Below are 13126 nucleotides of genomic sequence, written 5' to 3' on the forward strand. Positions count from 1 at the left end.
CTCTGATCGTTCTGCTATGATACCAATTGTTGAAAAAATTGGACTATAAATAAGTAAATAAATTACTTGTATTATATCTACACTTCAAAGACACTACAACACTTTTGAGGATCACACACAATTTTAGAGAGAAAAAGAAAAGGAAGATGAAGAACAACTTTCAATTTGAAGATTACACTTTTATTTTTCGTTGGATGATTGAACATGAATGCAGGGGGGAGTATTTATAGTACTCACCATGTAAGATACATAGTTATCAGAGAAATAAATTCTATCCACAAAGAAATTTTATCCCTATCTATTGGATGAGAGAAATACTTCCAACCATACATTCTAATTTATATCTATTAAATTTTATCCTTTGAATGAGAAAATTACTCTCATCCATGTCTTTATTCTCATCCGTTAATGAGTTGGTATTGATCTTCACAAGAATGGAATTGAGGGGTAACCTGACTCGGTTACTCTGATCCTAGTCAAACCTTCGACGGGAGAAGAGGAGAAGAACAATACTTATGTGAGCGATTGTGTACTTGGTACTTTGCTTATAGAAACAGACTCCTTTTTATAGTACCTGATCCTGTCTGAAACCGTGAAGCGGGAAAGCTGGGAGGTGGAGGCTCTGCTAACCGGATGTGGACTTCACTCCGCTCTGCAAAATAAACAGCGTTAGTATTAGGCCAGGGAAGAGATCCCGGTGTTGGCCCTATGACGTTCAAGTCAATCATCGGAAAATGTGGAGAAGTAGAGCAACCATAGAATTTAAGAGTAACGCATATCTCCATAGGTGAAGGACCCCCATTTATATAAAGCCCTGGTGTGCAGTATACACGCTTCTCGAGGCATGACCACACTCTCCCATATGTCCCATGAAGGGCCCTGTCAAGAAAGTACTCCAGATGTTATACCTTAACAAGGCATGCATATCCTTGACGCGACAGTAGAAGCTTTGACTGTACAATCCGTTTGTCGATGATGCCTCGTGTCAGCGACACTATCTCCCAAAAGGATGTCGAAAGATACTACAGTTGTCCTATTACTTGGACGAGCGGGGTGGCCGCTCGGTCAGGACTTCGCTCCGTCTATGACCAAGTCCTGTTGCTTGGCCGAGCGAGGTAGCCTCTCGCTTGAGACTCCGCTGCATCCTTGGCCAGATCTCGTTGCTTGGGAGCGGGGTAGCCGCTCGGTTGGAACTCCGCTGTGTCCTTGGCTAGGTCCCGTATGACATCCTGCCACTCTGTATCGAGCGTCAACTGTCTTGTGTATCATCCCGAGCTGGAATGGGTGTCAACTCGAATCTGTATCCTTTCGGTCGAGGCCTGATCACCCGACCGGCTATTGCAATTGTCTTCCATTTGACCCTTTGACATCCGTGCGTTGACCGCCTTGACTTTAACTTTCACCATGACAATTGATCTAGTGCCAGATAAGCTTCCCTCCATCGCTGCATCAGTACCGTTGAAGAAAGAATAATAATTTTTTCCTCATTAATTGGACGACATATCTGGTAAAGAAAGTGTCGCATTGTCATATCTTAGGGTTATGTCACTCACATTTTGTATTGTAGAATATCTTGTGAGGTCATGTCATATCTACCATGCCGCTCCACGTTCTCTGACAAGCCACGTGTAATCCCATGTACTATACCAGTTTACGTGTTAACCCACAGGATATGGAGGTAATTGGGTGAAAGGGGCCATGAGCAATTAAATAAAGAAGCGTCAGATCAACGAGGCCAAAAAAATGAGTCAGGTTGTCCTATAAGTGGGAGTGTTCGGTTGTCATGGCCGAGTGGGAAGGAGTTGAGCGTTGATCAGCGGGTCGAGCAAGGAGCTGAGTGTTCGGTCGAAGGAGCTGAGATAATTTAGGTGTATGCTTAACCAATTCATTATTCAAATAATTATATTATTTAATATTCAAGAGAATCTAAATTAATCATATCAAAATTTATTTGTGTTAGGTTATTTTAACATTAAATCAAGATAGAAAAGGGAAAATAATATTTTATCATTCTTTAAGCCCAGAATTAATAATCTTTCATCGTCCAGCGGGCCAAGACTAATACATTCATTTCTAATGAGTAGTTCGAATCTTCTTCTAAATTTCAAAGAGTTGAGTTTGATGAAACTTCACTTAAATAAGATCCTGAATTATGTATTTTCATGTGGCAACATCTTGTTAACTATCATGATGAAATTAAAAGATCTTATATTAAAATATAATAATATCAACCTAAATTACAAGAATACCCATGGTCTGTCAGAAAATAACATTATCGATTTCAATATACTAAATATCAAAGGATTTAGCCACTCAACTGACTTTTTATTTATTTGTGTTTGCTATAGTTCTAATATAATTAATGATGTGAGATTAGTTTTCCTTTTTCATGTTATTGAACTGTAGAGTTACCTTTAAATTTGCTTTAATAGTTATCTATTTGAGGTGCTTGGCTAGTCCTATAAGTTATGTGATTCTACTCAACTTTAGACTTCTATAAATTTTTTGATAATTTGTATTTGTTGTTTGTCTCCAATAGCTCGAACTTGTAGTCATTTTACGATTGTCAATACAGTCAAGGATTGCCACCGGGAGGATGCAAATTGATATCATCGAGGCTAGTGTTCAACACTATCTCCATAAAATGATATTGCTCTGCTACAGGTGCTTACGGATAGCAGTAATTCGTTTTCCAAGATACAACCACTGCAACCTTTCAGATCATCTTTTGATCTCGACCGTCAGATTAACTCATTCAATCTGACACTTCAGATCAGGTATGGTCGCCAATGGTCAGATTGCGACACTTTGTAATCAGCGCTCCAGATTATATCACTTATGATCCATCACTCTCTTTTATCCAACGATTACCATCCTCACGATGATGTGAAGTGCAAAGTGCACCAACAAAGCGCCGCTCGCCCATGGGAAGAGAGCACTTTGTGCTTTCTGTGTTAACTCCATTAACACAATAATACATATAAGGAAGCAATCTCTCTTGGAAATTTCGGATGTGGGGCTATTCCCCATCTTCTTCCTTAATGCTATTTTGGGCTTAACTTTAAACAATTAATTTTTTATTCACTCGTAATCAGTTTTGAGTAAATTAATAGTCTAGATTCATCTACGCGAAACATAGATTTCAATTTAGAAGTCAATTCTGACTTTCATCAATTGATGACATCTTGATTTTTCCTTACAAAATTATATTGGTTGTTTTAAGACCCAATATCCAACAATCCCTCATATGAATGAAAATTAATGTATGTATGCATGTTGACACTTTACAGGAGTCCAATTGATAAGTCAATGCATCGGGAGAGGTACCTTGTGACTTTAAACCTTCCGTAATAGAATGCTATCGAGCATACTAGGCTACGCAGTGAACATGATGTCTTGAACTGCTCAGCTATTTGTGTATACTAAGATAAAAACACTCACACTGAGACTTATCTCACCTACTTTTGGTTCTCATGGTTGGTTCCATTTTGGCCATAGACACCATCTTGGATTCATGAGTGTTTCATTGAAGCGGCCAGTCTTCACACTCACATAGGTGACACTTCTATCAAGAGTTTCATACCATACTTCACCTTATAAAGGTATAAAAGTCATTAAAAGCATACGCTTAACCTCACTACATGTGGTAGGATAACATAAGTTTATCCTAGGATTGGGATAGAGATAATATATCTAGTGAGTTATAACACAACTTATGTAACTTCGTTGTCCCATTGAACCAAGATCTTGGGATTTCCAGTCAACAATGTTATGTTACCGCTACAGTCGTTTTAGTTGTAGATTTTTAATCATATTCCTCTCGATGAGCAATATACTTGATCTCGACATAGCCCCTTCGTAAGAGGGTTTGCCAAGCTATCTTTTGACTTGACATAGTTGATTGCAATCACTCCGTTCGAGATCATCTGCCTAATGGTATTGTGTTTGTGACGTATATGTCGAGACTTATCATTGTACATACTATTCTGTACCCTTCCAATCGTCGATTGACTATCATAGTATATGAGTACGGCGGGCACAGGTTTCGTCCAGCTTGGAATATCTTCCAAGAAATTCCTCAGCAATTCAACTTCTTCTGCTGCTTTGTCTAGTGCTATAAACTCGGATTCCATAGTTGACCGAGCAATGCATGTCTGTTTTGTGGATTTCCAAGATACCGCTCCTCCATCAATTGTGAATACATACCCACTAGTGGATTTGGAATCTTTTGTATCTAATATTCAATTAGTATTACAATATCCCTCTAAGACAGCGAAATATGTTCCGTAATGTTATCCATAGTTTATAGCATATTTCAAATATCTAAGAACTCGCATCAGTGCTTTCCAATTGGTGTCGTTTAAATTACTCATAAAATGACTCAGTTTGTTTACCACACAAGAAATATCTGGATGTGTGCAGTTTGTGAGATACATCAAACTGCCTATTATCCGAGAATATTCCAATTGTGATATGGGCACACTATGATTTATCGTTAAGTGTTGACTTAGATTAATAGGTATTTTTACTGTAAAGATATCATACGCATTGAACATTTTCAACACTATCTCTACATAATGGGATTGTGTCAAAACTATCCTATCAGATGCTCTGAGAATTTTAATTCCCAATATAACATCTGTTGGACTCATATCTTTCATATCAAAATTCTTGGTCAATATTTTCTTTGTACTTATGATTACCTCATGATTACTGCCCATTATAAGTATGCCATCTACATATAGACAATTGATTATATTTCCTTCAGGTGTGTATTTGACATAAATGCATTTGTCACATTCATTTATTTTGAATTCATTTGATAGCATTATTTTTGTTGGGATCTTGACGTCCGCTAGAGGGGGTAATAGCGGCTCACCCAACATGTACTTCCTACAATGGTTAGTATGCACAGTGAAAATACAAGAACAAATACTAACAAGAGAAAGCAAACCTAACACATTGATTTAACGTAGTTCGAAGATAAAACTCCTACTCCACGACTGCCCGTAAGGTGGACGATCCCGATCCGTCGATGGATGACTCCCCAGAAAACCTCCGGCTAGCTCACGTAGCTCCTTGTGGATGGAGAAACCTCACCACAAACTCGCACAAGCACGCTAGGCACACAAGAGCACTTTGGAAACTCTAATAGGGGTTAACCACCTTTATTTTCAGCAACCATGACCAAGCACCCCGAGCTATCTTTAATAGAGCTCGGGAGGAAACACCTAGCTGTGTTTCCCACCACCAGTTGACTCTTACAACTACCAGTCAACTGGTACAACTACCAATCGACTATTCTTAAGTGAAATTTGACCGTTACAAGCCAACGGTCGGCTACCAGTCGACTGATGAAAACACCAGTAGACTTAGCCTTCTAGCCTCCTCCATCAGTCTCGTGCCCCTCGGATGTCTCCTCATCCTTCACATCTTGCCTTCTGGAGCTTCCATCGACCTTGTTATTGTTGTCCGATCTTCCTTTGCCAAGAGGTTGCGCATCCGGTACTTCATCCATTGCCAAGTCACACTTGGACTTACGTTGCTAAGACTATATACTTGAACTTACATCGCCAAGACTCACCCCTTGGACGTTCCTCATTTGCCAAGATCACACTTGACTCTCCTTGTTGTACCTGTATCCTGTACACTCACAATGCATACTAAATACAACAATAAATCTAACTTAAACCTTTGTCCAAAAATCAAAACCTAGGGCCACACTAGATTGCTCCAACAGTTTTGTCAATTTTTTCGTGTCATTGTTTAGGTGCTTGTTCAAGTCCGTACAATGACTTAACAAGTCGACACACCTTTTCCTCTTTTCTTGAAGCTACGAACCCCTTAGGTTGCTCCATATAGAGTTCTTCTGTCAACTTATCATTTAAAAATGCAGTCTTAACTTAAACCTTTGTCCAAAAATCAAAACCTAGGGCCACACTAGATTGCTCCAACAGTTTTGTCAAATTTTTCGTGTCATTGTTTAGGTGCTTGTTCAAGTCCGTACAATGACTTAACAAGTCGACACACCTTTTCCTCTTTTCTTGGAGCTACGAACCCCTTAGGTTGCTTCATATAGAGTTCTTCTTTCAACTCACCATTTAAAAATGCAGTATTAACATCCATTTGGTATATTTCAAGGTTAAACATTGCTACGATGGCTATCAGCATTCGTATGGATAAAATTCTTGTCACCGGTGAGTACGTATCGAAGTAATCAATATCTTCCTTTTCCTTGTATCCTTTGGCTACAAGTCTAGTTTTATACTTGTCAATCGATCTATCATCTTTATACTTGTGTTTTAGTATCCATTTATAACCTAATGGTTTAGTACCAAAAGGAAAGTCAACTTATTCCCAAGTATGATTATTCATGATAGACTCGATTTCATTATTGACAACTTCTTTCCACAATGAGGCTTCGGGACTAGAGAGAGCTTCGCTTAATGTCCTTGGATCCATTTCCCACATAAAAGTTATGAAGTCTAGCCCGAATGATTTCTTAACTCTAGCCCGTTTGCTCTGACGTGACTCTTCGTTTTGATTGTTAATAGTCCTTTTATGACAACTAAGTTCAGAAACATTAATTTCGTTTGAACTTCCATTGTTATCACTTTGAATGTTTCCCTTCTTATTCGGGAATATAATTTTAAAGAATATCACATTCCAAGATTCTATAGTTATTCCCACATGAATATCAGGAATGTCTGACTTGTGAACTATGAAACTATATGCACTACTATTATGGGCATATCCGAAAAATAATGCATCAAATGTTTTAGGTCCGATTTTTACTTGCTTTGGCTTGGGTACTTCGACCTTTGCTAAACACCCTCACACTTTCAGGTATTTGCACAATGGTTCACGGTCTTTCCATAGTTTATATGATATTTTATCTTTCTTCTTGTGAGAGATTTTGTTGAGAATATGGATTGCCGATAATATAGCTTCCCCCCACAAGTTATGGGGTAAGCCTAAATTTATCAACAAGGTATTCATCATTTCCTTTAGTGTCCGATTTTATGTTCGGCAACACCGTTTGATTGAGGCAAGTAAGACGACATTGTCTGATGGATAATGCCAAATTCTGAACAAAATTCATCAAACGGCGCACTATATTCTCCACCTCTATCGCTACAAATTATTTTAATTCGTTTATCAAGTTGATTTTTCAACTTCTATTTTATAGGTTTTAAAAGCTTCTAAGGGTTCATCTTTACTTTTTAAAAGAAAGACATAATAGAACCTCGTGCAGTCATCGATAAAAGTAATAAAATACTTTTTACCTCCTCTAGTTTGCACGAATTTTAAATCACATAGATCACTATGTATTAACTCTAGAGGAGTCGTTGACGTTTCCACCGAATGAACAGGTAGTCTCATCATTTTTGCTTCCACGTACACTTCACATTTGTGTGTTTCGTCCAAATTGACATTTGGCAATAAATTTAACTTGACGAGATGTTTCAGAGTATTATTATTGGCATGCCCAAGTTAATCATGCCATAAATTAAAACACTCAACAACGTAGCTGGAAACTTTAATTTTATTACCATCAAAATTATGGTGTACAGTCATTACAACAATTTTAAATAGACTTTGTTCCAAGTACCCCTTACCTACGAATACACCATTCTTCGTAAATACAAAGTTGTTTGGCTAGAACACTAGTATGAAATCGACCTTAACAAGTGCTGATCCAGAAACTAGGTTCTTCCTGATGAGCATTAACTCCTTACGAAACGTCACTTTCAGAACAACTTTCCTGAGTCCGACAATCGGGGATGTCGTGGAATTGCCCATATAGAGTTTTATTCCACTTATCGAAGTATACTTGGAGAATATCACCTTATCAGAACAGATATGATGTGTTGCTCTATTATCGATCCACTACTGCTTTAGATTGTCCGTCACCGTGTTGGCTTCAAACACGACCACAGTGAGATCCAATTCCATGTTGTCAAAAGTTACGACCTATTTCGCAGCATCCTTCTGACTTTTGGTTGGTTTCTTCGAGCATCTGCAATCTTTGGACATGTGTTCTGGCTTTCCACAGTTGTAGCACGTGCCCTTAAATTTCTTGCCTTGAGTCTTTTTTTTGGATTGCTTCGGCTTTTTAACTTTTGGCTTAGCTAAGTTGACATCTCGTTGACTACCTGCTTCGTTTCTCTAGAGTCGGACATCTTTTGATTATCTTCCTCTATTCGTAGCCTCACGATTAGGTCTTCAAGTGGCATTTCCTTTTGCTTGTGCTTTAGGTAATTTTTGAAATCCTTCCATGACAGAGGGAGTTTCTCGATTACCACGGCTACTTTGAATGATTCATTTAGCTTCATGCCTTCAGCATCCAGATCATGCAGTATCAATTGCATGTCTTGGACTGAGATGTCACACTCTTGGAATCTATCATATTAAAATATAAAAATCATCTGACGATGAATTTCTTCAATCCAACGTTTTCAGTTGAGAACGTAGTTGCGGCACACAGGAAATCTCCATACGTCCACAAACTGATATCGTCGAGGCTAGTGTTCAACACTCTCCGTAAAACGATATTGCTCCGCTACAGGTGCTTTCGATACTGACGAACCTTCTAGTAGGTTTTTTGGACTCCGAATACAGAAGATGGAGGGTTCTATTTACACAGGAGAAGAGGTGATGTACCTTTTGGTGAGAATTCATCCTCGCGACGATGCAAAGTACAAAATGCGTCAATAAAGCGCGCATGCACGCTCACAGGTCGCCCATGGAAAGAGAGCATCTTGTGTTTTGTATTAACTCCATTAACACAACAATACATATAAGAAAGCAATCTCTCTTGAAAATTTCGAATGTGGGACTATTCCCCATCTTATTCCTTAATACTATTTTGAGTTTAACTTTAAACAATTAATTTTTCATTCACACGTAATCCGTTTTGAGTAAATTAATAGTCTAGATTCATCTACGCGAAACATAAATTTCAATTTAATAGTCAATTCTGACTTTCATGGAATCTTGATTTTTCCTTGTAAAATTATATTGATTATTTTAAGACCCAATATCCAATAGTATTCTAATATATTTTTAGTACCTATTATTTTTTTATCTAGTTGATAAATGAATTTTTGTATGGATTTAAATTGAAGTAATAAATATAAATTATAGATGTTCTATTTGTATTTGTCTTGTAAAAAATATTTTTTTGAATCTTTGATTCCTCGGTTCGATATTACCGTCGCTCGGGCTCCAATAATTGGTGGAGATTTTAATAAATTTGTAATAATTTGGATGATCACAGCAACATGTCGACCCCATACCACTCCTTCCAATGGATTTAATTTGATTAAAGGCATTGTTTTCAATTAAATTCTGGAACACCAACCGACATGACCTAACCCATCATAAATCATAATTTCCCCACGAGAAAAGAATTTAGTCCAGGGGGAGTGCACACAAACACAACCACACACTGCTATTTTGTTTTGTTTTGTTTTGTTTTATTTTATTTTGAGACGGTACATCTGGTGTCAGTTGTATTGAAAATAAATATTGAAAAAACAGAACACCATGAAAATTGGATTTCCTATTTATTAATTAATACTGCACCCACTTGAATGCCTCCCCTGCATCATGCCACGGGCTGAGGAGAGTGATAAGGTTGCAGCAGGCAGTGGCCAATCCTTCCCCTCCACCCACCTTCTGCTGTGCGTCCACAGGTGGAATTGAATTTGAGGAATTGCCCACCCAGACAAATTAAGCCCATAGATAGGAGAGTGAAAAAAACAAGCTTGGTTTGGACTTTCCCTGCGTCCCCTCTTAGCTTCTCTTTTTCCATTCCATCCTGTGGGCTAGGATAATTTCTTTACTTTTAAAATTCTATCAACCTTTTCGATCCTTTTTCTCTCTCGCGCGCTACCTCTATTGATTGCATCATTCGTACATTTTAGACAATCCCTGCCAATCGGCTCGCTCTAGTAGTAGTGAACAGGCGGGGGTATAAAGCAGGCATGCCTCCCTTGGTGGGCACAGACTCGATCGCCTCCTGAATCTGGGCTAATTGTTGGCTTCTGATGATGGCGGAGGGGTGCGGTGAGGAGTTTGAGGAAGAGGAGGTGTGGGCTGCTGTGACGGCGGTCAGGGGCACCAAAACAGCGACTCCCAGGACTAGAAAAGGTGAGGATGATTCTTTTGACGTTGATGCTAATAGTAGGACGAGTAGGCGGATTCAATTCCCACGGTTGAGTGGCGGCGGAGGAGAACTGGGGCGATCCGCGCCGCTCAGAATCCCGGACTGGTCCAAGGTCTTTAAGCATGGCCGTGGAGATATTGAGGAGGAGGAGGAGGAGGAGGACGATGTCGGGGAGGATGGAGATCCTCCGCATGAGTGGCTGGCCAAGAAGATGGCCAAGAGCCAGCTGATATCGTTGTCTTCGTCGGTGTGCGAAGGAGCTGGGAGGACGCTGAAGGGGAGAGATCTCAGCAAGGTCAGGAATGCCGTGCTCACAAGGACTGGCTTCTTAGAGTAAGAAGTAAGAACTACGAAGAAACTAAGCTTCTATATATTTCCTTTAATTTCTTTTTCGTTATTTATTTTATATGTTTGAATATATCTAATGATCAGATCAAGATTTTGCTGTGTAAGGATTAAGATTGTATGGAAGTATAAGTAATAGATATTCTCTTATTTTTCTCTGATTGGATTCGCATCATGATTTTTCAATGAATTCCTACGCCTCGACAACGATTCCTCAACATAAGATCAGGAATCAGACTTATTTGTGGAGTACTCGTTGAAACATAAGATCTATGTGACATGCATGCAGAATTGAGGTTGGATTGACCAAATTAAATTACACTGGGGTGCTGGCTACAATAACGACGACATCGAGAAAGCTATGTATTTTATATATAATGATTTCTTTTACTTGGTCGAAAGATTTCTCTAATCTTTTACTTGTTTTTTTCTCCTTCAATTTGTTTATTATTCCAATGAATCATCTAAGACGGAATTTCTCCATAGTTCTAATCTGATGATTTTAAATTAACTTCTGGCAGTAGATCATTTGGACACACGCGTAGGGTTAGTGCAGGCCAACATCTCGATGAACTGTAGTGCACATCAATAATTCTATAAACTGAAGTATTAAAGCTATCGTTCTCTAACTTAGACGTGACGTGACTCAACGAATAGTCCCTCTTTAGAAGTTGGGTTGAGATTTTTCTTCTTTTATATATATATATATATATATATAGAAACAGAATTATATCTGCTAATCATTTAATCCCCACTCGCTTAGTTTATAAATGGCTGGACGCTTTGGAAACTTAGGTGGAGTTTAATTTAGGAATTTAGAAATATATTTATTTATAAATTTTATGTTTAGTTGATGGGAATGAAATTAAAATTTTAAAATTTAGGTATTGATGAAACATATTTTCTCCCTTAGATTTTGAGGGAAATGAGAATGAGAATCTAGTTTTGGACGAAAATACTCTTAATATATTTATTTAATTTTTCTTTTATATCACTTTTTCTCAATTCCGTCCATGACAATCGGTCATGACCGGTCCCAAGTCCGGATAAATGAGGAGGGTTGCGTTAGGTTACCAGCCAACGTCAAAACTATGATAAATATTCAATGAATGGATTCATTAAACTTTTGTGCTAATGCTAGGTTATTCCCCGAAAAGAACACATTGCAGGATCCGACTGTAACGTCTCGGCAAGAATCACTATATCTCCAGAACTCGAGTGTAGTGCTAAATATGCAAGAGTTCGCGTTACAAGGTCCGACTGTAATGTCTCAGCAAGGACCGCTACATCTCCATGAGAACTTGAGTGTAGTGTTAAATAAGCAAGAGTTCTCACACTATAGGTTAGATAAGAACAAATATGATAGAAGACTAATAATCTAGAATTTGGAATATGGAACATAGGAACTCTCACTGATAAATATATCAATGGAGGTACTAGATATGATGATTAAGAAAAGAATTAGTATTTTGTGTGTACAAGAGACAAAATAGACAGACGAGAAGACAAAGATGATAGATGATATGAATATATGGCAGAGGGGTAATTAAGTGGAGATGGGAGGGTATTTTGGTCTTTTGGCCTGTTAGAGCTTTAAGAGGAAAAATGACGGACTGTAGCAAGGGGGGTTGGGGTTCGTGTGGGATTTGGACTCCGCCGCCAGAAACTTTCTTCACTCTCATGCTCCTCGCCGACGCCGGCCGGCGACCTCCACCTCTTCTCCTCCCCTTCTCCCCCTCATGCTCAACTCCTCGCTCGAGAGACTGACCCACCTTTCTTCTTCTTCCTCCTCGCGACGCCGTCAGACAGACCCGACGCCGACGACTCCCTTTCCTCTCTCCTTCTCCTCTACCGCTCGACGCACAGTGAAGGCAGGAAGCCTTCTTCTCCCTCTCTCGCTGCCACCTTCGGGCAACGCCTCGCCGGCGATGACCACCACTCCCTTCTTCCTCCTCCTCCCGGCGACGGTCACAACCCCCTTCCCTCACGTGAAGTTCCTCCCGGCGACAGCCATAGCCCATCCTTTCTCCCTCCTCCTCCTCGCAACACTGCCGCCGGAGAGACTCTTCCTCCTCGCAACACTGCCGCCGGAGAAGCCACCCACCTTTCCTCCTTCCTTCTTTCTCCTCTCGAAGCTAGCTGAGGACGCCGCTGCTCAAGCACGGATGTCGTGTGCTTTCGATGTGGGTCGGACCTCCAGGCCCTCGTCGCCCGTGGACTCCGGTCTGATCATGCTCTATCTTTGTTCCTTTCCGGCTTGCGAGCCGAGGTTATGTTTTGATCCTTGTATCGTTGTCTTACGTGGGCGCGTCGCTGTATCCCGGCCTGCGTGCCGATCTCATGTCCCGGCCTGTGTGCCGACATTTTAGCCCAGCCTGCGTGCTGCTAGTATTTCCCGACCTGTAGTTCGTCTTCCGATTTCGGGCCACCACATTCGGCTCCGCGTCGTCAGATCTAGCTCCTTGTCTGACGCAGTCATCCACTCTTCTAGGTCCCGACCACTCGAGCAGCGTCCCATCCGAGGGTGCCCCCTGGGGCAGGGTACGTTTTTGTACTCACCATTCATTTATTTCATTATTATATTATTAGTCTGTTATTGATATATTCGCT

The 13126-nt window shown here is 39.8% G+C and overlaps 1 protein-coding gene across 1 annotated transcript; it reads left to right on the plus strand.

Annotated features, from left to right (window-relative positions):
• Nucleotides 1–10055: 10055 nt before the first annotated feature.
• On the plus strand, nt 10056–10508 carry LOC122009457. Its single transcript, XM_042565622.1, has one exon. The coding sequence runs from the start codon at nt 10056–10058 to the stop codon at nt 10506–10508; it is 453 nt and encodes a 150-aa protein (XP_042421556.1).
• The last annotated feature ends 2618 nt before the right edge of the window (nt 10509–13126 follow it).

The sequence above is a fragment of the Zingiber officinale genome, chromosome 8A, assembly GCF_018446385.1.
Source record: "Zingiber officinale cultivar Zhangliang chromosome 8A, Zo_v1.1, whole genome shotgun sequence".
Lineage (NCBI taxonomy): Eukaryota > Viridiplantae > Streptophyta > Magnoliopsida > Zingiberales > Zingiberaceae > Zingiber > Zingiber officinale.

Excerpts from the sequence above, each read along its gene's own strand:
- LOC122009457 (XM_042565622.1), top strand. The coding sequence starts at position 10,056 with ATGGCGGAGGGGTGCGGTGAGGAGTTTGAGGAAGAGGAGGTGTGGGCT.